The sequence below is a fragment of the Geotrypetes seraphini genome, chromosome 4, assembly GCF_902459505.1.
Source record: "Geotrypetes seraphini chromosome 4, aGeoSer1.1, whole genome shotgun sequence".
NCBI lineage: Eukaryota > Metazoa > Chordata > Amphibia > Gymnophiona > Dermophiidae > Geotrypetes > Geotrypetes seraphini.
The window spans coordinates 278,191,291-278,218,657 of NC_047087.1; the positions used below are offsets into that span (position 1 = coordinate 278,191,291).

General features: G+C 44.0%; 1 protein-coding gene across 7 annotated transcripts in view; it reads left to right on the forward strand.

Moving 5' to 3' along the window:
• Positions 1 to 26,639, forward strand: part of UROS (uroporphyrinogen III synthase) — a 51,862-nt gene extending 25,223 nt beyond the window's left edge. For 4 of the 7 annotated variants that reach the window (XM_033940745.1, XM_033940744.1, XM_033940743.1 and 1 more), the window contains exons 6-10: positions 8,582 to 8,656; positions 19,639 to 19,722; positions 20,246 to 20,328; positions 22,996 to 23,097; positions 25,617 to 26,639. In XM_033940745.1, the coding sequence (XP_033796636.1) occupies positions 8,582 to 8,656; positions 19,639 to 19,722; positions 20,246 to 20,328; positions 22,996 to 23,097; positions 25,617 to 25,739 (467 nt within the window). In that variant the 3' untranslated portion in view covers positions 25,740 to 26,639. The remainder of the gene's footprint in view (positions 1 to 8,581; positions 8,657 to 19,638; positions 19,723 to 20,245; positions 20,329 to 22,995; positions 23,098 to 25,616) is intronic. The other 3 variants (XM_033940746.1, XM_033940748.1, XM_033940747.1) reach the window with 3 other exon arrangements.
• Positions 26,640 to 27,367: the final 728 nt, after the last annotated feature.

The window sequence follows — 27,367 nt, forward strand, 5'->3', positions numbered from 1 at the left end:
ATTCATATTATATCACTTTGGATAAGTAAATTCCCTTGAGGTACAAGACCAAAAATACAAAACCAGCCAGAATTAAACCCTCAGAAGCAGACATTGGATGTCAAATTCAGAAACAGGTTTATATGTTGATATAAAAAAATGTAACAGGTAGAAAACAGTGTACATTTTGCTGTGGTTTATGTTTATAAAAACACTTTTTATATACCACTTAGCTAAACCAAAGATCAAAGCAGTTTACAGGGATGATATAAATCATAACACAGATAGAAAGGAATTCCATTAATATAAGATTGTTTTTGTTTAATTAACTGTAAAAAATATTCAGTTCACACATTCAAGCCAAAGCATTCCAGTTATTCTCTCTAAAATAAAGTCCATAAATCTTTACCAAATGCCAAATGTAAAATAAAAAGTCTTCAATAACATTTTTTAATGATTCATCTTTCCATAGTGCTGCTGGCAAACTATTTTAGAAAACGAGTCACATAAACAAATGTACATACCCCAGTAGATGCCAAATGTGCTTGAGAAATATGGGGTAAAACCATCCTATTGTTAGTCAGAACCTGATGCACAAAAAGGTTTTCCTTGCAAGTAAGGCTGGTTTTAACCAGTCTTGCAAGGAAACACTCCTGCCAATGCACAAAAGGGTTGTAGCAACCATCGAGAATCCTATGCTAATGCATTCCAACGAGCTCATTAGTATTCTAATGAGCACTCCTTGTAATGCACAGCAAGGAAACGCATTGTTTCATGTGCAAACTTTACTGGCAGGGTCTGAGCTGTCATAGTCTTACTTTCCTGTCAGTGCCTGAGCACTGATTGGCTCAAGCACTGACTGGAAAGTAAGGCTATGGTGGCTGACCTTGCCAGTAAAAGCCCCCAACATCCAGTTAAAAAAAATCTCTCCCCTACAATTCACCTCCGGTCCTCCTCCCGCCAAGCCCTTCAAGACACCTCCATATGCCCCCCAACCCCCTGCCTTTAAATTGCAGATTGGCAGGAGGCATGCCCACTCCCTCCTGCCTGAGGGACCCCCCCCCCACCAGCCCAGGACCCCTGACACCCCCCCAACCCCATATCTTTTTTGTAGAAAATCTGACAGGAGAAATGCCTACTCCCTCCTACCATATAATGAAAACCTAGGCACTTACTTCACCTATATTTTGAATGAAGAGTACTATCATAAATCAATCCGTTCATGCAAGACGTTACCTCGCAAGTCTGCCCCACTTCATTCTACGAGCATTAGTAATGTTGATTTTTATGGGTCCTCAGAGGGCCACCACGCACTCAAATATATCTCATAGTGCGGGGCTTTATGCACCCTTTCGTCACTGGACCTATATTTTTATATCTCATAAATGCTATTAACTTAACTTGAATATAAATATGCTAAAAGTACTTAGCTTAATGACGCTAGTCGGGAGGGTAGAAAACATCAGTTGTCCAACATGTTTCGCCCAAATGACAGGGCTTTATCAAGGCTCCCTCTCCCTAGAAAAATAAAAAATATATATGTATTTTTCCTATATGCCTAGCCTTTTACCATATTACTTATATTAGGTGTACCATATTCATTATAAACTTTCAGCCTCTTACCGTTTGAAATCATATTCTCCCTCCAATGCGTCGGAGACGAAATGGAGGTCACGCTTTTAGTCAGCTGTTTTATACGTATACACGACAACCACGTCCCATACTATTGGGGACGTCATTGTGTGACGTAGAGTTTGTTAAGCTTACTATTCCCCTTTAATACTGTTTACCAGGTTAATTATACCAGACTGGATTCACAAACGTCCCCCAGAACTTAAATCATATTAATGAAGCCCATTCTAATTCATTATTTAATCCCTTAGGAACCACCGTGTTCAGGCGGTAGATCCAACGCTGTTCAGAAAAGTTTAACCTCCCCTCCCAGTCACCCTCCAGCTCTTTATCACTCATACACTCTATCACTCTCCATCTCAAATGTTGAATTTCATGGCCTTTCTCAAGCCAGTGCTGGACTATAGGGGCCTGCAACGTCCTGGTATTAATGCGAGATTTATGTTCATTCAACCTTATGTTAATCGCCCGTTTAGTTCGCCCCACGTACACCAAGTAACAGGGGCAAACGATAATGTATACCACCCTGATCGATTTACATGTCGTGTTTGACCTGGCTTTTACTGAATATCCTGATTGGGGGTCAATCCATTGAGCCCCCTCCAGCGTAAGATCACACCATTGGCACTGGTGACATTTGTTGTGCTCAGCATATTCTATTGGATGTGTTACTTTCCTAAGGGCCTGACCTATGGTCTTACCCCTACGGTACGAAATGGATTGACCCCCAATCAGGATATTCAGTAAAAGCCAGGTCAAACACGACATGTAAATCGATCAAGGTGGTATACATTATCGTTTACCCCTGTGACTTGGTGTACGTGGGGCGAACTAAACGGGCGATTAACATAAGGTTGAATGAACATAAATCTTGCATTAATACCAGGACGTTGCAGGCCCCTATAGTCCAGCACTGGCTTGAGAAAGGCCATGAAATTCAACATTTGAGATGGAGAGTGATAGAGTGTATGAGTGATAAAGAGCTGGAGGGTGACTGGGAGGGGAGGTTAAACTTTTCTGAACAGCGTTGGATCTACCGCCTGAACACGGTGGTTCCTAAGGGATTAAATAATGAATTAGAATGGGCTTCATTAATATGATTTAGGTTCTGGGGGACGTTTGTGAATCCAGTCTGGTATAATTAACCTGGTAAACAGTATTAAAGGGGAATAGTAAGCTTAACAAACTCTACGTCACACAATGACGTCCCCAATAGTATGGGACGTGGTTGTCGTGTATACGTATAAAACAGCTGACTAAAAGCGTGACCTCCATTTCGTCTCCGACGCATTGGAGGGAGAATATGATTTCAAACGGTAAGAGGCTGAAAGTTTATAATGAATATGGTACACCTAATATAAGTAATATGGTAAAAAGCTAGGCATATAGGAAAAATACATATATATTTTTTATTTTTCTAGGGAGAGGGAGCCTTGATAAAGCCCTGTCATTTGGGCGAAACATGTTGGACAACTGATGTTTTCTACCCTCCCGACTAGCGTCATTAAGCTAAGTACTTTTAGCATATTTATATTCAAGTTAAGTTAATAGCATTTATGAGATATAAAAATATAGGTCCAGTGACGAAAGGGTGCATAAAGCCCCACACTATGAGATATATTTGAGTGCATGGTGGCCCTCTGAGGACCCATAAAAATCAACATTACTAATGCTCGTAGAATGAAGTGGGGCAGACTTGCGAGGTAACGTCTTGCATGAACGGATTGATTTACTCCCTCCTACCAGCAGGCCCGCCTCTTGAAAGTGGCTGGCCTTCCCCTTTCTGGTGAATCCCTGCCTTAGGCCCCTCCCATTGTATCCCAGGATGCCTGGGAAAGGGCAGGGCTGTGATTTTGAAGTGGTGGTCCTAGAGATAAGAGAGATTGGGCATCACTCCTGCTGATCTTTGGATTAAGGTAGAGGGGTCCCGGCCCTGCAGCAGGAGGGAGTGGGCATCCCTTCCGCGCTGATTTTTATTATTTTTTTATAAAGTACAGGGGGTGGGGGGAGCAGGGTCCCAGCAAGGGGAACCTGCAACTTTTTTTTTTAATGGGCACAGGTGATGTGCATAAGTAACACACGCACAACAGCTGTGCTTATTAAAAAATGCAACCCTTGGTCTCCCTGCCTGCCAGTTCAGCTGATAGGGGCAGGGGAATCCCTGATCAGCTGAGCCTACAGGACTCCCCAAGATTCCTGCCAGCTCATCTGATCAGGGATTCTCCTGTTCCAATCAGCTGAACTGGCAGACAGAGAGAGCAGGGGCTGCTTTTTTTTTTTGACAGAAGTTGCATTTTCTTTTCTTTTTTTTTTGACAGGGCAGGCAGGTGCTGCTGTGCTAGCGATCTCTCTTCTGAGCAAGCACCATTAATAGTTTCTCCCCTTTTACCGGCAATGCTCTGCACAAATAGCATGCATATAATGCATATAATTTGCATGCTGTTGTTTCGCTCCCAGCACATTATTTTTTACCACGGTGTCAAGAGATTTGTGTATCTGGGTCTTAGCTGAGAAATCTATTGAGGGCTGAGATAAAAGGCTGCTTTGTTTACCTCATTGGAATAACTACAAGACAGCATTGTATCTTCCAAAACAGACAATATTTGTTTATTGTTAATATAAAAACTATAAGTATTAAAGCAGCAAAGACATATCTAAAAAATGTATTGTTAGTTCAGAATATGCAATGGAGAGAAGAATTTGCACCCATATGCTTAGCAGGGGGCTAGCAGTTCCCCGCAGCATAAGTAAATGAATCTCTCTGGCTTTACCTAGAATACATGTGTTTTTTATACAGAGCAATTCTTCCTTTGTCCCAAGAAAGTCCATCCCCGAATTCTGGTTATGTAATTCCCTATTGGTACATAAAAATAATGTACAGCTAACTCTTCCCATCTGTCCACGCCTCTCTCTCACCTCCACAACCCCCCCCCCCAGTAAAAGGGGGGCCTTGCAGAAACAGAGAACTGTTGCTGAATTTTCTTCTTTCAGCACGGAGACATGCAGCTGCTAATTAGAGGTGTTACAATTCATTGCATATTCGAGTTGGTGTCCTTGTAAGATGAAAAGTTGGCAACGAGATGGCCTTTCAACAATCCAGCTGTCTGGTTCCCATAGCTTGGTTGGGAGACAGGAAACCCATGGCTTGGTACCAAGTTCTTTCATCTCGTTACACCCACATGAGCAGAGCTCCTTGCTCATTATAAAAGTTTTATGGCTTTCTTGGGTGTCTGACATATGAAGTTTATGAAGTCATACAGCAGTGATAACCTTGAAGGGATATCTTCCCAGCAGGGAAACAAGAACATCATTGTTAGTATTGCAAACAGTCTGGGCCTGGCTATGGGAAAATATGTCTGTAGTTTCCAGCAGGGTGTCCAGCATACACAAGTGAAAAGATAGGTCTGTAGAGTCCAGTTGAATCATCTGTATGTCCAGGATATACATGTCAGGGCATACAGTATTGCCAAAGAGAAAAGATAAGGAGGCTTTAGTTCAAACAATGCTCTATGGGCCAATACTACGTAGTTTTGGTTTGGGTTTTTTTAAAAACTTTATTTTGATATGGCAAGTGCAATACCAACATACAAAGATAAGAATACATTTTCAGATTGAAACATACAAGCCAACTACAACCATAAGCCCTCCCCCAACACCCCCATCCCAACAACCAGAATTTGTTCATCATCAAACATCTACATGACAGACAAAGAGCAGTGAGTTACACATTCAGCAAACGATCTTCAAAAGGACTCCCATGTGAAATGAAATTTGTGACCCCTTAAGGTCTCCAAGTCTCTGCTGCTCCATCTGGATATGCTGTATCACCAAAGCTCACCATTGGTCCAATGTGGGAGCTTGGCTGTCCAACCAGCGAGTCAATATCGCTTTGACTCCCAGTAACAGCACTGATTTTAAAAAAGACTTGTAAACCCTTCGGTACAGGTGCCACTACTACACACAGAGAAAAAATGATTATAGGAGACAAGACACAGCATACTTTCCACAATGCAGATATCTGTTGCAATAATGTCCCCCAATATGATCTTATCAATGGGCAAGAATAGAACATATGGGCCAGGGCGGCATTCTGCTGATGGCATTTAAGGCAAGCAGAGTTCTCACAAATCGCCATCCGGTGCGCTCTCTGCGGCAAGTAATAAAACCGCATCACGATCTTATAGCTAATCTCAAAGAGAGACACCAAGAGGCCTAATTTAGATATCATAAGCAAATACTTGTGAAGTCGATCTGCCAAACAAGAATAATCGAAAGCTGGAAGTGACTCCTGTAAAAACTTATGATGGCATCGCAAACGGATATCCTGCTGCGCATCCAAACAAAACGCCTCCTTAAGTTGCTCCAGCCATTTACTACAGCAGTATTTTTAAAATCTACTCTAAACTTTATAGGAAGCCATTGATATCTTAGAAATAGAAGGGTCACATGCTCTGTCAGATGGATTCTACCCAGCAAATGGATTACTGCAGTTTGGAGGGTTTGCAGGCGCTTTAATTTTCCTGATAGGTACTCCTGTGTAAACCAGATTTCCCATAATCTAGTTTAGGTAAGAAAAATGCTTGTAGAAGAGTATCAAAATTGTCCTTTTCTAAAGGCTAGATTCACTAAGCAAACCAATCGTGTACCGATCGGTTTGCGACCTGATTTTACTCTGGCCCGATTCACTTACCTCTCTGCCGATCCGCGCATGCAAATGAGAGGAATGGCATGCAAAGTAGGCAGGGACCTGATTCACTAAAGAAATCTTGCAAACCGACTTTGGCTGCCCAATCAACCCAAGAAGCGACTGCTGGGGACCAGTCGCTAACGTCCTTTCTGACTCTCCAGCTCCAACAATATTTAGGAGCACTCGGGGCAAAGCATGATAGTCTGTTTAGTTCCCCATGTCATTTGGAGAATTCTTTATTTGTTAATTTGGTCTGTGCATGCGTCAGGATCGCACACTAGCGATCTGTGCGGTCGAGGCGGGCGTTCCTCCAATCGCCCTCATTTAAATTTTTTTTGTTTTGGGAATTTGTCGGGCCTGCACGGATCGGCCACGCAATTGAGGTTAGTGAATGTAGCCCTAAGAGCCCTAAGCTCTCTGAGAGTCCTGAAGAAATTTGTCCATCAGATGTTAATTGTGAATCAATAAGAATTCCTAAATATTTAACAGCGGCCCTGTTGGATGCTGTGTGTCATTACTTCCCTGGTGTCTTTAATGCTGTATTTGTGTTGAACCTGGTGCATTAACACCAAGCAGCCTAAATATTTAAACGGAGTTAAGAGTAATCACCAATCTCCTGTGTGATGCTTTGTGCTAGGTTACACAGTAAGTGGTATGAAACAAAGTACATGTTGCTCTTAGTTCTTCCTAAGAGGCAGTAATAGCTGTGAGGTGCAACATTTATCTCTTCTTAACTTCTTTTTCAACCCATTTACCAACAGAGGTCTCATAGTATAAGTACACTTCATTACCAGGGTTGTGATTGCAGAAAATTGCAGGTGTGATGTGTGTGGATCCCCTCTGAGGAGCTGATGCAGTGACATGTGGAAAGCTTTGGGCAGCATTAGCATGGCTTTATGTACACAGATGTTTTTGTGGGTGCTCAAATGCAAAAAAGGTTTGTGCAGGAGCAAACCTTGTGTTAGATGCCAGTGCACATTATATTTAAAACCACGGTAATGTGGCTATTGGCTATTTCGTGCAGATGCTGAAAACGTAACGGTTTTACAATGCCAGGATTTTAACGCCATGTCTGAGGAAGCTTAGAAGGGTTAGCTTTTTCTACTGTAGCATTTCCTTTCGTCTTTTTCCTATAAGCATACTGTACTGCAACTTTTCTCACAGTCTCCTTGAACAGCATGAGTTAAAGAAAATTGAACTGAAGAGGAAGTGAGCTAGAAGAGCCTTGCACACAGGCCTGAGCACATGTGCTGGAATGCTGTTTTGCACATACAGTAAATATTGGTTCTGCAAAAAATGTTACAAAATAGCATTCCAGCACATGCACAGATGTGTGCCAAGTCTGTTTTCCTCTGCTCTGACTTCTGCATAACTCTAGAAATTCTTAGCTCAAACCATATCTGCATGCATCCAGTGTGCTTTCCCAGAGTAGCACACAAGTTTTGCACAGGTCCTATTTGGATATTCAGTAAAACTTTGGTTTGCGAGCCTAATTCGTTCCAGAAGCATGCTCAAAACAAATTTCCTCATAAGAAATAATGGAAACTCAGATGATTCGTTCCACAACCCAAAAACTTTAATCCAAAATACTATACTTACTTAAGTTGCAAGACCTCGCTCATTTTGAACAGTCACTACACTTGCAGCATCAGAGAGAGAAGAACCATCGGCTCAGTTGTAATGATGTGACACATGTATACTGTATGTTCTCGTATTGCAAGACTTTGCTTGTTTAGAACAGTCACTACACTCTTGCAGTGTTAGAGAGAGAAGAACCATCGGCTGGCTCAGTTGTGATGTGTGTGTACTGTATGTACTTGCATTGCAAGACCTTGCTTGTATATCAAGTTAAAATTTAATAAAATGTTTTGCTTGTCTTGCAAAACACTTGCAAACCAAGTTACTCGCAATCCAAGGTTTTACTGTAATTATATACATAGAATTATCAGCATGCAAAATACTGCCATAATGCTTGCTTTATTCTAACAAAAGCTTGCTCCATTGACCCCACAGTGGAGGTGTCTGTAATTCTCCTTACCGGTCAATAATCCAAGGTGCTCTATCAAGGAGTGCTCAAACTTTAAGATGACCTAGACTGCTGCTGTTCAGCAACAGGATTGTACATGAGAGGCATTGGTGTACTGTATGCACACATTTTGGAGGGAAAAGGGACTTAGGGGATTAATGGAAAGGAAAGGCTTGACAATGCTATTGTAAGGTGGTTGGGCGCTTCATTAGAATGGCTGCTCTGATATTTTCATTTTTTTTTTTTACTTTTTGCAGTGAAAACAATTGGTATCACTCCACAAGGGGAAGGGTCTGGAAATGCAGAAAAATTAGCTGAATACATTTGCACAAGTAAGTTGGCAGGCACCAAGAGAAGAATCTTTGAATGTTCTGTCACTATATTAAGGGTGTGCATGCATGCAGCAGCCCATATGTGCACCCTACCATATTCATTGTGATATCAAGGACACCAGCAGACAAAGTGGGAGTGGTATGAAGGCGTGCATTACTCACCTCTGAAATCCTCTTCTAAGACAGTGTGACCTCAGCAGTCATGTTGGCCTGCTACAGTAACAGTTGAAATGCATTCCTGGTAGAACAGATGGAAGGGTATGGAGTAAAGAGCTGCATGGAAATGGGGCTGTCGGGAATCCCGCAGGGATGGAAAAGGTACCTCTGGGGCTCCTGCAAGTTACCTCCTGAGCTCTCCTCTCTAGCCTTCAACAGGCAGCTGGTCTTGGTTCCTCCTATACGCTACTGGCAGCTGACCCGGAAGGCAAAACATGTCAGAGTGAAGCTTTCCGTGTCAGCCCTGGCTGTGTGTAGGAAGAATTGCTGCCAGCAGGATACAGAATTGCTGCATTGGGCTTGAGGGAGTGGGAGGGAGAGAGAGAAATAAAAATGCTGCAGTGGGCTTGGGGGTGGGAAGGAGAGGAGCAGAGAAGCTATAATAGGCTGGGGGAGGGAGAAACAGAGATGCTGCAGTGGGCTTGGGAGGAAGGAAAAGAGATGCTGCACAGGCTGGGGAGGGTAGGAAGGAAAGAGAGATGCTGCACAGGCTGGAGGTGTGTGAGAGGGAAATAGATGCTGTATAGGCTGGAAAGGTAGCAAGGGAGGGAAATAGAGATGCTGCACAGGCTGGAGGGAGTTGGGAAGGGAGGGAAAGAGATACTTCTGGTGGGGGAGGGAAGAGAAAGGGAAAATGGTTGTCATGAGTGCATGGAGCAGGAGGGAAAGAGAAATGGTACACATGGGGAAAGGGACAATTATTGGACATGGTGGTGAAGAGGAGGGAGGGAGAAATACTGGATGTTGTGGTAGAGAAAGAAGGGTGGAACAGATGGAAAATGGATTCAAGAGGGAGGAATGTTAGGCATGGTGGTGGAGGGAATGGAAGGAGAGATGTTGCATGGTGCTAGAGAGGGGTTATGGAGAAATGGTGGGGTTGGTGGGCAGGGGCAAAAGATGCACAGGGTCCAGGGGATGAAAGAGGGCGAAATGTTGGACGTGGCAGTAGAGGGAGTTGGAGAGATGCATCCCGGATCCCTCTCTTTCCTCACTCCCTTTGCAGCAAGGAAGGGAATGAGAGAGGGAGAAAGCAGATGGTGGACAATGAGAGAGAGGGAGACATGTTGCACATAGGGGTGGAGGAGAGAAGAAGAAATGCTGTGCAGGGGTGGGGAGGGGGAAAAGAGGGTGATGGATCCAGAACAGAAGGAAGTGAGAATGCTATACAATGGGAGGAAGGGAAGACAAAGGGAGAGATGCTGGACCATGGTAAGAGGAACTAATGGACAGCAACCGCTTGAAGAAGAATTTGCAGAAGACGGGAGGAAAGCAGAAAAAAGAGAAACTAGAACCAACTTGATAGAAAAATAAATCTCCAGCCAACAAAGGTAAAAAAAACCGAATTTATTGAGTGAAATATGTTAGCTTTGGGAAATGTATATTACATTACATTACATTACATTACAGATTTCTATTCCGCCATTACCTTTCAGTTCAAAGCGGATTACAAAAAGAGTTATGGAAGAAGGGTTACAACGTTAGATCAGAGAAGGTTTCCAAGAGAGGGAAAAGTAGGATCTGGGGTTAGGGAGGGGATGGTAAGAGGGGGGTTAAGCTTTATCATGGTATTAAGCTTTATTAAGGGATTTCTTGAAGAGTATAGTTTTTATTTCCTTTCTGAACATCTTGTAGTCTGGGGTTGTTGTCAATAGGTTGGAGACTTGGTTGTCTATCTTCGCTGCCTGAGTGGCCAGTAGTCCGTTGTATAGTTTTTTCCTTTTTATTTCTTTGATTGGGGGGTAAGTGAATGGGGGGGGGGGGTGTTTTTCTATGCCTGGTAGAGGTGGTTTGGATGATATAGTATATATACCGTATTTTCGCAGATATAACGCGCGCGTTATACGTGTTTTTACGTACCGCGCATACCCCTCGCGCGTTATATGCCTGAGCGCGGTATACAAAAGTTTTAAAACATAGTTCCCACCCTGCCCGACGCCCGATTCACCCCCCCAGCAGGACCGCTCGCACCCCCACCCCGAACGACCGCTCGCACGCGCTCCCACCCGCACCCGCATCCACGATCGGAGCAAGAGGGAGCCCAAGCCCTCTTGCCCGGCCGACTCCCCGACGTCCGATACATCCCCCCCCCCGGCAGGACCACTCGCACCCCCACCCCGAAGGACCGCCGACTTCCCGACAATATCGGGCCAGAAGGGAGCCCAAACCCTCCTGGCCACGGCGACCCCCTAACCCCCCCCCGCACTACATTACGGGCAGGAGGGATCCCAGGCCCTCCTGCCCTCGACGCAAACCCCCCTCCCCCCCACCGACCGCCCCCCCCAAGAACCTCCGACCGCCCCCCAGCCGACCCGCGATCCCCCTGGCGACCCCCACGACCCCCCCCTTCCCCGTACCTTTGGTAGTTGGCCGGACAGACAGGAGCCAAACCCGCCTGTCCGGCAGGCAGCCAACGAAGGAATGAGGCCGGATTGGCCCATCCGTCCTAAAGCTCCGCCTACTGGTGGGGCCTAAGGCGCGTGGGCCAATCAGAATAGGCCCTGGAGCCTTAGGTCCCACCTGGGGGCGCGGCCTGAGGCACATGGGCCCAACCCGACCATGTGCCTCAGGCCGCGCCCCCAGGTGGGACCTAAGGCTCCAGGGCCTATTCTGATTGGCCCACGCGCCTTAGGCCCCACCAGTAGGCGGAGCTTTAGGATGGATGGGCCAATCCGGCCTCATTCCTTCGTTGGCTGCCTGCCGGACAGGCGGGTTTGGCTCCCGTCTGTCCGGCCAACTATCAAAGGTACGGGGAAGGGGGGTGGGGGGGTCGTGGGGGTCGCCAGGGGGGTCGCGGGTCGGCTGGGGGGGCGGTCGGAGGTTCTTTGGGGGGGCGGTCGGTGGGGGGGAGGGGGGTTTGCGTCGAGGGCAGGAGGGCCTGGGATCCCTCCTGCCCGTAATGTAGTGCGGGGTGGGGTTAGGGGGTCACCGTGGCCAGGAGGGTTTGGGCTCCCTTCTGGCCCAACTACCAAAGGTACGGGGTGTGGGGGTCGCCAGGGGGGTCGCGGGTCGGCTGGGGGGGCGGTCGGAGGTTCTTGGGGGGGGGCGGTCGTTGGGGGGGGGGGGGTTTGCGTCGAGGGCAGGAGGGCCTGGGATCCCTCCTGCCCGTAATGTAGTGCGGGGTGGGGTTAGGGGGTCGCCGTGGCCAGGAGGATTTGGGCTCCCTCCTGGCCCGATATTGTTGGGGAGTCGGCGGTCCTTCGGGGGGAGGGATGTATCGGATGTCGGGGGGGGCATCAGGCTTTCAGGATGGGGACAGACCTTCAAGGGGGGACAGTGCACGGAAGTCAGGGGGGTAAACGGAGAGTCGGGACAGCGCACAGAAAGTCAGGGCGGGCGAAAGGAGCGTCGGGCAGCATGCGCGGTATACCCGTGAGCGCGGTATACCAAAGTTTTTGTACATATCATCGTGATTTCTGCGCGCTATACCCGTGTGCGCGTTTTACACGGGTGCGCGTTATATCCGCGAAAATACGGTAGTAGATATGTTTGTATTGTGTTTAACAGAAATTTCTGTTTTTCTTTCTCCAGTGTTGAAATATTTGCTGACCTTTGCTGTAGCTGGTGGGAACCCCCAAGCACCACAAACAGGACCTCCTCCAAAGGTGGCAGGAACTCCCTTTTAAAAACAAAAACACTGTGGAGGAGATGATGTTCAAGATTTAGGCTTTATTAAAAGTTCAATCCAATAATCCAAAGTCTCCAACATTTTGGGTCCTAGGTATTTCTTTTTGTGGATTATTGGATTGAACTTTTAACAAAGCCTAAATCTTGAACATCATCTTCTCCACAGTGTTTTTTGTTTTTATTAGATTTTTATTTCTGTGGAGCATTAAGGGTCAACCTTTTGTTTGCGCTTCAGGAACTCTCTTTTACCAAGCGTAGCAGCTGCTGGCAGCGTTCTTGAGCCATTGAGGTGCCAGCATCTGTGGCTTAGGGACTTTGCTGCTGCCTGCCAAGCTTGGTAAAAAGGATTTTTGACCACCTTCAAAGGAAGTCTTAAGCTGACATAGCTTGAGAGTCCTCATCAGCTGGAGTATTTATATTTTATATTTACATTAGAGGATCTGGCAGATACCCATTTATAAAGTATATATTCTTCCCAATTCATATTTCCAAATTTGCAAATGGGTCTCTACAGAATCTCTAATTCAGTAGCATAATTAAATTAAGTAACTACTTCTGAAGTTCATGAGGATGGGAACAGATTACTTACGGAGGACAGAAGAGATTACTTACGGGGACAGATGGGGATGGATTCAATTCCTGCGGGGATGGACGGAGACGGGTTTGATTCCAGCAGGGTCAGATTTGATTTCTTTCCCTGCGCAATTCTCTATTGTGGAGGCATGTCTAAGTGCACCTCCAAAGCCCTCTGCCGAGAGCTCCAAAGTGTTAAGCATGCTTCCCCTATAGCAGGGGTACTCAGCCCTCAAGGTCTGCAACCTAATCAGTTTTCAGGATTTCCACAGTGAATATGCATCCTAAAAACCCAACTGGGCTCTGGCCCTCAAGGACCAATACTGAGTGTAGCAAAGGCTTCATCCCTATACCTGCCCTGTGCCAACTTTAACATGCCGGTTCAAGCTCCATTTTTCCTCAGATCACCACTACCTGCTGCCCCCTACCCTGCCCCTTCAGGCATTTGTGCCTCTGTCAGAGTTACTGCTAAAGCCAGAGACTGGGGGAGACCATAAAGTTGGAGAAGCCATAGTCCAAGGGTGCCTCTTCAAACAGGACCATGTTCAGCATCCTCCAGGTGTTTGGAGGGGATGTATGATGTGAGAAGACCAGGTGCTAGGGGGAGAAACATGGTGTCAGGTCAAAACCGCAGAAGACAAAAGCGCGTGCCAACAACTGAGCGCAGTGCGGAGGCGCACGCCGAAGAAAATAACTGTTTTAGGAGGGGTGTGGGGGGGAACCCCCCCACTTTACTTTATACAGATCACGCCGCATTGTGGGGGGTTTGGGGGGTTGTAACCCCCCACATTTTACTGAAAACTTCACTTTTTCCCTAAAAACAGGGAAAAAGTTAAATTTACAGTATAATGAGGGGGGTTACAACCCCCCAAACCACCCACAACGCCACCGCGATCTGTATTAAGTAAAGTGGGGGGGCTCCCCAACAAAACCCCCCGTCGGAGCCCCTAAAAACTGTCATTTTCTTCAGCGCGCGCCTTTGTCTTCTGCGGTTTTGTCTATGAACCGAGAAACATGGGGTAAGAGGTCTTGAACTTTGTTAAAAGTTGAATGTTGAGATATGTAATTTAGCAAAATATTAAATTGTTTTGGTAGCAGAGAAACGAAAACAAAAATTAATCCTGATTCAGAAACATTGTAAAATAATTCAAGCACCTTATGGAACAGGCAACAGTAAGCAGAGCAACAAGTTGTAATATGACTTGTAAGCAATGCGTACTCACTATAACTCAACAGCATTATACACTGATAGATTTTAACATTGTATATCTGTTTCATGGGCCTTTTTGTTTCCCCTATATGCTTAAACTACCACTCGTTCACATACAGCACACTCATATAAGTCATCCCTATAAGACTCCTATAAGTCATCCCTCCCCTCCTCCCACCGTGGCAAAGACTGATAGTCACTGCAGTCTTCATTTTATTGTTAAGCAAACTGGTGCCATAACCATTAATAGTGAAGCCATTTCAGCTTTGGTTTTGCTCCAGCATCTCTCATTTTACAGTTGCTTATATCTTTACTAGTCTTATAGCCCGTTACATTAACGGGTGCTAGAATATATGTGTGTGTGTCTCTCTTTATTTTTTTTTTCTCTCTCCTTAGCCGCTTTCTGTATTTCTGCTCCCCCTGTCCTCCACACTTCCATGCGGTGTGTCTTCCTCTCTCTACCCCTTCCATCTACTGTTCACCCTCTGTCTTGCCCCTCTCTTCTCTTTCCATCCAGTGTCCGCCCTCTCTCTCTCTCTCTCCCATATGGCCTCTCTCCATCTCCTCCTTCCTTTTGCCTTGGTCTGGCATACCTTCCTCCTTCCCTCCAAGCCATTCTCTCCCCCTCTGCTCCCTTTCCTCATTTAACTACTTCATTGGTCAGCAGCAGCATTCACAATTCATTGCTGTTGCTGGCTTCAGGTCTTTCTCTCTGGCCCGAAAGAGTCTGGTCTTCATGAAAACAGGAAGTAGGCAGGACCGGCCAGAGAGGAAGGCCTGAAGCCAGCAACAGCAGCGAATTGTAAACGCTGCTGCTGCCTGAAGCACCCGAGGCAGACGCTTCTCTCCCAGCAAGATGACTTTAATATCAAACCTCCCTCCAGCGTTGGCAGCCGCATCACGCTAAACAGGCTGCTTCGGCTTTCTTCTGCCGTTGAGTCTCTCTGTCGCGTCATTGATGACGTCATCAGTGACGCGGCAGAGGGACTCAACTGCAGGAGAAAGCCCGAAGCAGCCTGTTTAGCGTGATGCGGCTGCCAACGCTGGAGGGAGGTTTGTGGCGGTATGTGCACAACCGGTATGTCCCTCCCCCTCCAGTACGTGTGCAGCACTTTGCGCAGCGCATCTCCCACGACCCTGGGTCGGCCACAGCGCTCCAGTGTGGGCCCTAACTGCGCATCCGCTCTCCTGCTTGCCACGGACCTATGATCGGCTGGTGACGTATTAGCGCGCATGCGCACTCCTTCGGCCACAGACCTACAGCACACGGAACACGCAAATAGAAGTGCACACGCGCGGCTAGCTCTTTATTATATTAGATACATGGGGGAGGGGGATCCTCATTCATCCAATGCTTAAAAGGTACCTTTTTAACCAGGAGCAAAACTATTAGCACCTTTTGCATTCTGTAATAGCATGATGTCACTTAATAAAAGTAATGCATACATACTCCACTTACTGTTGCACCATTGGTTCTCCTACCTGTGGTGCCCCTTCCTACAATTGTTCCAGGTTAAGGCATTCTAAGAAGTGTATACAAGTTCCCAAGTGAATTTTACTTTCCACACTCCCCATATGTCCACATTTTTTAACTTTACCCTTTTTTCTTTGGTGATATGAGCCTTTTGTAAAATTTTATATTACATCTCCTCTAGTGTTGTGTTCAGTTTTGGTGGGATGCTGTCAAGCTTTTAGCTCATCATTTCCTCCTCCTACCTCTATGTTCCCCTCCATCTCCAGGTTTTGCAAGTATCTTGCATGAATCTGTTTCCTACTAATCTTTCATCACTTTGGGGAGGGGGAGGAAGAAGTTATCAATATGGGGAACCGTTAAAGAGTGTTATTTTTCCACAACTTGTGCTATTTTAGCACAGGTCCCATTTTATGCAATGAGACCTAGTTACTATTCTGTTGCATCTGCTCAGGAGTCTCTACGTTGGGTGTTCAATCCATTCCCGCAAACTGGGTTTTGCAGAAGTATGGAGAGCCCCCTTTCAGTTTTTCCTTCTGCAAGTGAACTGTGCAGAGGTGTTTTGATCTGCTCTGCTTAGTTTTTCTTATATTCAGTTATAAGTTTGTTTGTTTTTCTGAGGCTTTGGTGCCCTGAGACCCTAATTTGGAGATTCTCTGCCTGGGAGAGGACACAGGTTCCATGCAATCGGACTGCAGCTCATAGGGCAAACCTTTGGGTGGTCCTGTGGAGCCAGCCTGCTGTGTACTTCTTCAGGGTTCAGGGTCCGTTCCTCTAGGAGCCAGCTTGCCTTCTGAATTTTTCAGTGGCTTGTGCACAGGCTGTAGGCGCCCTCAGTAAGAACACTAAGGGTATCAAGGAACCAGCTGCATATTTTGTCCCTCTGTCACACTTCGAGGTTCCATGGGGGTGGAGGTCTCGGATGGAGTCGGTCCAATTGACAGCCCGAAGATGTCCTGGTTTGCAGGCATTATTTGAAGTTTCTGAGGCAGAAAGTCCTTTCCATCTCTTCCAGCTGCAGGAAAAGCTGACAGGCAGGCACTGTCACAGAACTGTAATTACAGCACCGTTATCATAAGGAGCAAAAGAATAGCCTTACTGGGTCAGACCAATGGCCAATCTAGCCCAGTATCCCATCTTCACGGAGGCTAATCCAAGTCACAAGTACCTGGCAAAAACCCAAATAGTAGCAGCATTCCATGCCACCAATCCAGGGCAAACAATGGCTTCTCCCATGTCTGTCTCAACAGCAGACTATGGACTCTAGGAACTTGTCCAAACCAGCTACATTAACCGTTCTGAGAATGTATAGCTTTTATTAATTGTACAGTTAGCCTTGAGAAACATTTCAACTTCACCAGCTTTTAGCACTCGAAAATTTGAAGTACAACAGTATTATGTTTCAGTTAAGTTATCAACTTCTAGGCCAAGACAGTTTTATTTTCTGCATTACTTGTATTAGTAAATGTATTTATGCAAGCTAATAGAATTTCCCAGTCACTCGGAATTATGCATTCTGAAGCATTCTCTGCTTGCCTGAATGATAAATGTTAATTCAGGTTGAATAGTTCTGCAAATATTAAGAACATATGTGAGCAGAGAGTTAAAAATAGTGGTAGATGTTCAGAGCTTTCTCAAGCATCGCATTACTGTAAAGAGGTAGAGCATTTGGTGACATCATCTGCTGTTCTGAGAATAAAAAAATGTGGATTTATTTTAAAAAACAAAAGAAGACTTGCATAATTAAATATTTCAAAGGGAAGCAATTTAGATCAATACACATCAAACAGAATAAGAACATAAGAATAGCCTTACTGGGTCAGACCAATGGTCCATCGAGCCAATCCAGGTCATTAGTCCCTGGCCAAAACCCAAGGAGTAGCAATATTCCATGCTACCGATACAGGGCAACTATGTTTCCACTTAAGCAGGGACAAAGTAACTAGGAGTCAGAAAAAATACTAGACTGTGAAAAAGGACAGACTGACTCATTAATTAGCACAACCAAGGAGGAGGGCCCGCTATACAAAAACTTAGCTCAGAGAAATAAAACTCTGAAGAGGGAGAGGTAACCCCCTCTTAGGGAAAGAGTTTATCTTCCAATCATCGCTTAATCAATGTTAAAAGCGAGTCCAGCTCAAAGGTGTAAAAATGTTGTAACTGTGTATATGTCTCTTAATTGTATACTTAATTGTCTCTTAATTGTATATAATTGAAATACAGTATTTCAATTAAGAGACATATACACAGTTACAACATTTTTACACCTTTGAGCTGGACTCGCTTTTAACATTGATTAAGCGATGATTGGAAGATAAACTCTTTCCCTAAGAGGGGGTTACCTCTCCCTCTTCAGAGTTTTATTTCTCTGAGCTAAGTTTTTGTATAGCGGGCCCTCCTCCTTGGTTGTGCTAATTAATGAGTCATGCTGTCCTTTTTCACCGATACAGGGCAAGCAGTGGTTTCCCCCATGTCTTTCTCAATAAAAGACTATGGACTTTTCCTCCAGGAAATTGACCAAACCTTTCTTAAAACCAGCTACGCTATCCGCTCTTACCACATCCTCTGGCAACGAGTTCCAGAGCTTAACTATTCTCTGAGTGAAAAAAAATTCCTCCAGTTGCATGAGCTAAGGGCTTGAATTCCCCTGTGCTCTTTTAGATTTTAGCAGGGCAATTAAAAGGGCATTTCAACTGAGAAGCAGCACTAAGCTAACCTGCTTTCCTGTGGGTATGGGGGCGAGGGGTAATTTTGTAATTGGACATCTATGTGAAATGTCAGAGCTGATTCCTGATGCTTCAAAAGTTATTTGGTGAACATTCAGAGAGTCTTTTTTGGAGAAGGAAAGATTAGTTTGTAAAGAGTGGGTGGGTGGTATCTAAAAGCCATCTCCCAGTGATCCCACCATCCTCAAAATAGTCATGTAGACCAAGTTGTGACAGAATTTAGGCATTATAGCTCAAGCTTTGGTTGCAGTCAAACATCTGCATGTTCAGGTGGTCTGTATTGCCCACAGGTGGCCAGATGGCTATATATAGGGTTACTATATGGCTACAGAAAAAAGAGGATGGATTGAGACATCCAGGTTTTACTTCTATTGAAAGCAATGGAAGTAAAGCCTGGCTGTCTCAACCTGTCCTTCTTTTTCTGGCGTTATATGGTAACCCTAGCTATGTGGGTACAGTCAGTTACCCCAAGCACAGAAGGGAAGTGTTCCAGCTCATAGGAGTTTATCATTGTTTCATGCTGCTGCTGCTCTTCCTTGAAGAACAGAATATTTGCAGGGGGAGGAAGGAGGGAGGTTAAAAAAAAATTACAGTTGGCCGGGACAGGAGACGGGAGGGATCCCTCCTGTTCCGGCCTACCAGGTCATACAGCAGGCCCAGTGGAGGCCTGTATGACATTGGAAGAGAGGGGGACAGAGTACAGGGCAGGGAGGGAGGGGAAACAGGGTTGAGAGCCTGGGAAGGGGAGGGGGTTTAAGGTAGAGAGCCTAGCAGGGTGGGTAGGGAGGGGGCAGGGCATAGATTCTGGCAGGGCACATGAATATTACTCCCTATATTCGAGTCAACCTTTTTTTTCCTTCTTGGAGGGAAAAAGGGTACCTTGTCTTATACTCGGATTGACTTATATTCGAGTATATACAGTAAACCAACAAAAGAAGTGTTTCTTCATGCAATGCATTGTTAACATACAGAACTCCTTGTCACAGGTTGCTGTGAAAAATTAATAGGTACATAGATCAAAAATAGATCAGTCACAAACTTTTTGACATAATTGGAGATTTCACCCCAGATGCTAGAGAGTCCATGCTGTTTTTTGGCAATCGATGATCCATTCATTAAAAAAAAATTGTGATAATGTTTTGACATTTTGTTTATTTTGTAGGAGAAACATCAGGATCTGCTCCTCTTCTTTTTCCCTGTGGTGCCCTCAAGAGAGAAGTGCTTCCAAATATATTAAAGGAAAAAAGTTGGTTGCTTTTGGTTTTCTTTTATTATTTAATTTACTGCTGTATCACTGTTAGGCTATTGGAACAAAATTTTAAATATGTTCAGAAAAACAACATTACCTTTCCTGTCTCAGAGCAGGAAGAGACTCCTTGGCCCAGATTCTGTATAGGATGCCCAGTCTCAGAATCGCACACAGGCGTCCTATAGAGAATTGCGCCTAAGCCCGCCTAAGAACCTGATTCTCTAACTGACGCCCATGTTACAGGTTAGAGAATCGGGTTGCGTCCTGATTGGCTGGTTAGACAGCGGTAGGATGCCTACCGCTGCCTACAAACAGGACACCATTTATAGAATTTGCTCCTTTGAGCCTGCAGACGTAGGTATATTTCACAGTTTCTGCATATTATTTCTTCACATGCAGTAGGGAATTTAAACCATCAAAGACTTCTTTTAATGTAGAAAAAGATTTTTAAATAACATTTTAAAACAATCGATGTGCTTTTTTTTACAGCTGTGTTGTTTTGTTTTTTTTACAACTGTAGACATTTCTATGGAAAGCCTCACTGTTTACCAAACAGCTCAGCATCCCAGTATCCAGAAATCCTTGACCAATTATTTCTCACAGGTAAATTTTTACAGATAATGTTTCCAAAGAAGTACACAAAAAAAGGAGAAGAGAACTCCGCACAAAATGCTAGACAAAAATGGAGCAGAGATGACCAAACAAAATTTGTTACTAAAGGGATTATCATATGACGTCATAATCATACTACTACAATTTTCGATATTGTGGTAGATGTTTTTTGTTGCATACTTTTTGATGTTTGTCATTTATTTATATTATTGACCAGATTTTAAAATACATGCATATTCAGATGGTGTTGAACCCCTGATGCAGGCAGACAAACCGAAACACAACCCATGTCGGTTCCTTTCTCTTGCACCACTTCTAGCTCCTGTGGCTCCAAGGAAGCCAGTCTTGCCCAGGATTTGACAAACCACAACATCATCAATCACTTCTTGGAAAATCTGCATTGAAGAAGGCTAGCAGTTCTAGAACCTATGCTTTCATACCTGGCAGAGATGGAAGAACATTGGACAAATTTGGCTGAAGAAGTTTTCAAAATTCAGTGCTGGCCAGCAGAATAATGAGTTACAATTTCTACATGACTTTTTATATGAAGTCTCTGGTTCAGAACTTGTCTCATTATGATCAATATATTCATGACAACCAACTACCTGATTTTCAACACATTTCTAATGATTTGTAGGAAAAAAGAAAGTTTATGGCACACTCTCAGGACTTTTTTAGAGACCAGACTCCACAGTATGACCCCCATCCCTCTTGGGCTCCATTACCAACTGCTGGAACAGTTCTCCTTGTAGAGAATCCAGGATCTCCCTACTTCTAGAAGACCCCACAATAGGGATACCCCAATCAACATCTAGCAAGTTAAAATCACCTATTAGTAAAACTTCCCCTTTTTTAGATATATTCTAAATGTCTACTATTAAATCTCTGGCTGCTACTTCCCTCTTTCCAAATTGATCCATAGTGTCTCTTCCTTGCCCTGCAGATCCTGCAATTGTGTGGCTTTAATATGATCTTTAACATATAACTTTGCTCCCCCCTCCTTTTCTTCCTACCCTGTCTAGCCCAGTATAATTATATCCTAGTCATGGTTCTCCGTGAACCACATCTCCATGATCACCACTATATCCAATTCACCTTTCTAGATTCAGAATCCTGTTTTCCATATTTCAAGCATTATACTTATATTCACCTTGCCATTATACTATACTCACCCAAGCTTATACTCACCCTGCCCCATCACTTCTAGTTTAAAGCCCTCTTCAGTAGATTAGCCAGCCTGCCGTCAAAGACACTTCTTCCCTTCTTTGATAGATGGAGACCAATCCTGCTCAGCAGCCCTTGGAAAATCATCCTGTAGTCCAGCAAACACTCTTGACAACACCATCCACCTAGCCACACATTCATCTCCAGAATGTATGCTTCTCTGACTTGGCCCTTACCCTCGACAGAGAGGATGGACAAAAATACCACCTGCGCATCTGACTGCTTCACCTTTTTTCCCAGAGCCACGAAGTCACTTTTGATACTGTCGCAGGGTTACCTGGCAGTATCATTAAAGCCAGCGTGGATGAGCAACATTGGATAATAGTCATCAGGCTTGATGAGTCTTGGCAATCTCTCCGTAACATCTTAGATTTTGGCACCAAGCAGACAGCATACCTCCAGGGACATCACGTCTGGTCTGCAGATGGACTCTTCTGTACCCCTCAGAAGGGAATTGACAACAGCCACTACCTTACACCTCCTAGTGGTCATGGATCCAGCAATTTTTGGGATTTCAAGCTTTGGTCCTTCCTCTCTCTGGGATGCTCTCATCTCCTCCACTTCCAGGACAGCATACTGGTTCTTCAGTTCAAGGGTGGGGGGAGTCACAGTACCAATCTTGCAGTGTTCTGTAATCTGGGCCAAGCTGTCTTCTCTTAACATAGCCTTTTCTTTCCCACTTCTGGAAATCTTTGATGCCTCATGAACCATTTCATCGATGTACCTCTCATTCTCATGGATGCTTCTCAATCTTGCCACCTTCTGTCTCAGCTGACCTTTCTTCACCTTCTCTCATCATAATGGAAATTGTTTACTAGTCCTATTCTATGGCGTGTCATGTTAATATATATCCAGCTCAAGTGATATCAGAAAAAATATACGCTATGATGATATTATAGTCATTGCCAAAACCAGGAGTATTAAACCTCATTCAAATCCCCATTCTTTTACAATCCCACTTTATTCTGGGGCCAGTGGGTTATTTCCCTCTACCCACTTTGTAGGAAGCCTGAAAATTTCAGAGACTTAAACCCCTCCCCTTCATACCTCATCACTGTGCTAGACCTCAGATAGTTGAAAAGCAGCCAGGAACATCTGTAGAGGATAACAACAAGAGAATAAAATGTGGATTTACAAGAAAGAAGATTAGCGTAAGAACCTAATCTTTCGTTATATGCCTCTGCCCTCCCCCCCCCAAAAAAAAAAATCATGACAAATGCAGGCATTTTAAAGGGTATTTGATTTTTATTGGCTACAGGGAGCTTGGCAGTTCTACTTTCTCAGTTGTCATAACAATCGTCACTTTGTTTTTATAGTATGCTTTTTATGCAGAGATTACTAATAAAATTTAATTTGTAACCTGTTTAAAATCAAACTAGAATAAATTATGCCAAAAATATTGTTCTTTTCTTTTTATTAATTTTTTTCATGGAGGTGGGAGTTCCAGAAAGTGTTGTGTTTTTCAGTCCATCTGGAGTCAAGTTTTGTCTTGAGCATATTCAGAAACTGTCAGGCAACCTGATCAACCAGGTGAAGGTAAAGTTTAGTGGCTAATGTATCTGTCTGATTGTGTAGTTCCTTATCATCCATGCCAGACTAGCCCAAACAGACCCAGAGAAAAAAAACAGCACAAAGATGACCTCACTCCCCTTATAGGGGGCTGGGGCTGCCTTCATCTCCTCAAAAGAGGACTCTAAGACTACCTATTATTGGGGTTCCCTTGCAGAATGGCAGACCTCTTCTCATATAGGTCCCTGCATTTAAAAAAAAAAAATTACTGTCATTCATTTAGAATGTTTGTAAGTGTCCAGATCCTTTTAAATTTTGAGTTAAGTATTTATTGATTGTCCTAAGAAGGCACAGTAGTCTTTAAGACATCAATTTTAGGAGGTATCAAAGAGATGATCACCTCAGACCACAGCACCAAGAATTGGCAAGTCCTAGAGGGCCAGCTAATTCACTTGATCAAAGCACAAGAGTCCTCATAGAGTTAGACTCGATGAGTCTTCCAGAGGGAACTCTAGGTGCCTAAGTATACAGATCTTGAGTTTCAATACCTTAGGTGTACTTAGATTTACCATACATCCTCCCACCCACTTGTCTGGACTGATCTGGCATGAGCAATAAAGAAGGTGAAATTTGGACTTACTAGTTAATTTATTTTCCTTAAATCCCATCAGACCAGTCTATAACTCACCCATGGAAGCCTGGCAGTCAAGGGTTCCTGCTCTGACAAATTCAGAAAGCTAACAACAGAGTATGTTGTATTCCAATCTGAAAGGCGTTTCCTTGTTTCTGGTTTAATGGCCATGAAATGATTTTGATTGCACCAGTTTTAGCTTTGGGGATGATTTAGAAGTCCAAAACATAAGAATTGTTTTTAGTAATCTTAGGTTTGATAACTGGGGATCTGAAGACAGCACCAGCCCCCTTATAAGGAAGACAGCCAGCCCTCTGTAAGGAAAGTGAATTAATCCCTGTTTTTCTCTGGCTCCATTTTCTGGGTGGAGGACAAAACCCACTCATCTAAACTGGTCTGTCTGAATTAAAGGAAAGAAAATTAACAGATAAGTACAAATTTCCCCTTCAGTCAAATAGTACAGATTCTGCAACGTCTGGCTGTCAAAGGAGTCAGCGCACACAAAATTGTTTCTTTATGAAATTGTGTGTATGTTGGCTCTGTGTGTATTTCTGATAGGGAGAGAAAGTTTGAAAAGAGCAGTTGTCTAACCTCTTATGTTTTACTTACTATATCAAAGTTTCAATTTTGCAGACCTGCTTTTTCCATAAACATGCATAGGGTTTATTTATTTATTTATTGTGAGGGGGGTTGTTTCTCTGGATTTTCTGGTCTGATTTGGCCCATTTTTTAACTCAATATGTCTCAGATTTTTAACTAGCTTTTCCTCCACACCAAATCTGATCCATATTTATTACTTTTTGAATTCCTTAACTGATGATTTTTATTTTATGGAAGTTTCTATGCTGCAGAAGCTAGATCTGCTTCTCTCAAAGAAATGCACTGGGCCTTTGGGGGGGAGTGAACTTAAGAAGTCGCCTCTGCTGGGTCAGACCGGTGGTCCATCGCGCCCAGCAGTCCGTACCCGCGGCGGCCCATCAGGTCCATGACCTGTATGTGATCCCTTAAAATTCACCTTGATACCCTTTCTATAACCTATCTCTACCCTTATCTGTATCCCTCAATTCCTTTATCTGTCAGGAATTTATCCAATCCTTCTTTAAAACCCCGTAGTGTGCTCTGTCCTATCACAACCTTCGGCAGCGCATTCCAGGTGTCCACCACCCTCTGTGTGAAAAAGAACTTCCTGGCATTGGTTCTAAACCGGCTCCCCTTCAGTTTCAAAGAGTGGCCCCTTGTACTTGTGGTTCCCAATAGTCTGAAGAATCTGTCCCTTTCCACCTTCTCGATGCCTTTCATGATCTTGAAAGTCTCTATCATGTCTCCTCTGAGTCTCCGCTTTTCCAGGGAGAAGAGGAGAGTGGGTATCTTATTTCTCTGGAACCCTTGGTGTAATCTGGCCATTTTGAAACTCAGTGTACCTTTGCACTAGTTTTTTCCTCTCTTTCAATCTATGCCATTAAATTTTTGGAAAGTTATTTTGCTCCAAGAAAGACAGACATTCTTGACCCCGTTTAATTCTTTCCAATTTCTGTTGAGTGAGAAAGTATAAGATTTTAATATGCTGTACAAACAGTATTGTATAGTTAGATCAATAGCTTATTGCAGGGAAGGGTTGCAGCATACAGCAAGAAAGAAAAAAAAGAAACAATGAATTAAGGGAGAGAAAAGCAGGACCAAAGAAATATATCAGTGTTACCAAATACCTTTACAAATCTTGCAAACAGTAATGTTATTGCACTGAGTTTTGTTTCTCAGCTGCTATATTAATGCATTCAGCTGTCTTATTTAAAGTAAAGTTAGACAGGAAAAATTTTATTTTTATAGTGGAAAAATGTTGTAGCCTCCAGGGGATGAAAAATAAGCTAGACAGTGTCCAACAACTGATGATAAAATTACATTATTGTCATTTCAGTTTGCTGCTATTGGACCGACAACAGCTGATGCCATGATACTAGAAGGAATCACAGTTGGCTGCACTGCAAGAAATCCTAGTCCTCAGGACCTGGCTATAGGATTAAAGGAGACCCTTCAGTAGTAAAATTGTCATGAAATATCCTAGAAACATTCTGAAATGCTGCAGAGTTTGAGAAGTTGTCAAATTTCAGGGTAGAAACTTAGAGAAACCACTGAAAGTTTGGGATTCATGTTAAGAGCTGTATATGCCTAAATCTATACTACTGTGTCTTGTTAATTCTGATATTCCTGTGATCTCAGAGTGGTGAGTGCCTGTTTGCATTGACCATCCCCAGCTCTGTAGAAATCTACCTGATGTGCTCTTATCACTGCAGACGGAGAGAGGTATACTGGTTATGTCTCACTCTGGGTAAACATTTTGCACCGTAATGGTGACTCGCTTGCCTGATGGCCAAAAGCAAAAGACTGCAGCTGGTAGTGTGCTGATATGTGCAAACAGATGACTGCGATTAGCAAACAGGCAGCTGCTTTATGTGTTAGTAAACACACATGACCCTAAAGTGTGTGCCATAGTAAATACACACTGGGGTAGTCTGACCTAGAGTTTGTAAGACATTTCTCTGATTCCGTCTTGTTGGTCACACATCTGTTTTAAGTACCAGCAAATCTTTGCTTAGCTGTGTTGTTGTTACCAGTCATATGGTGGCAACAGTGAATAGATTCAAGATCTTTTCTCCAAGTGCTGTTTTATTTACTTTTAAAATGACTTGGTAACATACTGAGAAGCAAGAAAATCAGGGTTCAAAGTCTGCGTCATTCACCGATACTTCTGGTGACCTTGAGGAAGGAAATCACTCTGTGTTGCCTCGGATGTAAAAGTTAGACTGTGAGCCCTTTTCCCTTACTGTAACTCACCTTGAGCTTGGGCAAGGGGAGTGATTAGATGTTGAAAAAAAAATTCATAAATTAAGGATGTACCATTTTATTGTCCTGAAATAAAGATGTATATTAAATTGGAAAATTGTTTAGAGGAAGCAATAATAGTGCCTCTCTTAACATATTGAGTCTCTTCCATCTTCTATCTCCTTATGATCTGTGCTTGGTCAGTGGCATAGTAAGGGAGGGGTGCGGTCTGCCCCGGGCACCAATGCCCCCCCCGCCGTGTGCCCCTTCCCTTCCCCCATACCTCTTTAATTTTCCCGGTTGAGAGCAGCATCACGAACTTGCTGCCCCATTTCTGGATCCCATATCTAGGAAGTGATAACAGAGGGAGAGCCGACACCGACGCGGGTAGTAAGTTTGTGATGCTGCTAGCGCCAGGAAAATTAAAGAGGTACAGGGAAGGGGCACCTGGGGCAGGGAGGTTGGGAAGAGAGGAGGGAGGGGCGCTACGCCACTGCTTGAGCTTCTTTCTTTTGATGAGGTTCACAGTAGAAATGAGCATAGGACAGATAAATATTATCACTCTGATTTCTAAAGAGATCAAGTAAAATGTCTGAGGTTTAATTATTTCTCTGGGGTTTAGATTGAAATGGTCGTACATAGAGTCATCATAGAAACAATATGGGGGCAATTCTGTGACCTAGGCACTGATATTTGCATATGTAAAAGTTTAGAATATTAGCATATACAGGCATATTTGTGCACATATATGCTAAGATGCCACTTAAGTGCACTTCTGCACATATCCCCCCTAACTTATGCAAAAGGTAACTCTATAAGATGGCATCTAAATTTAGTCACCTAGTT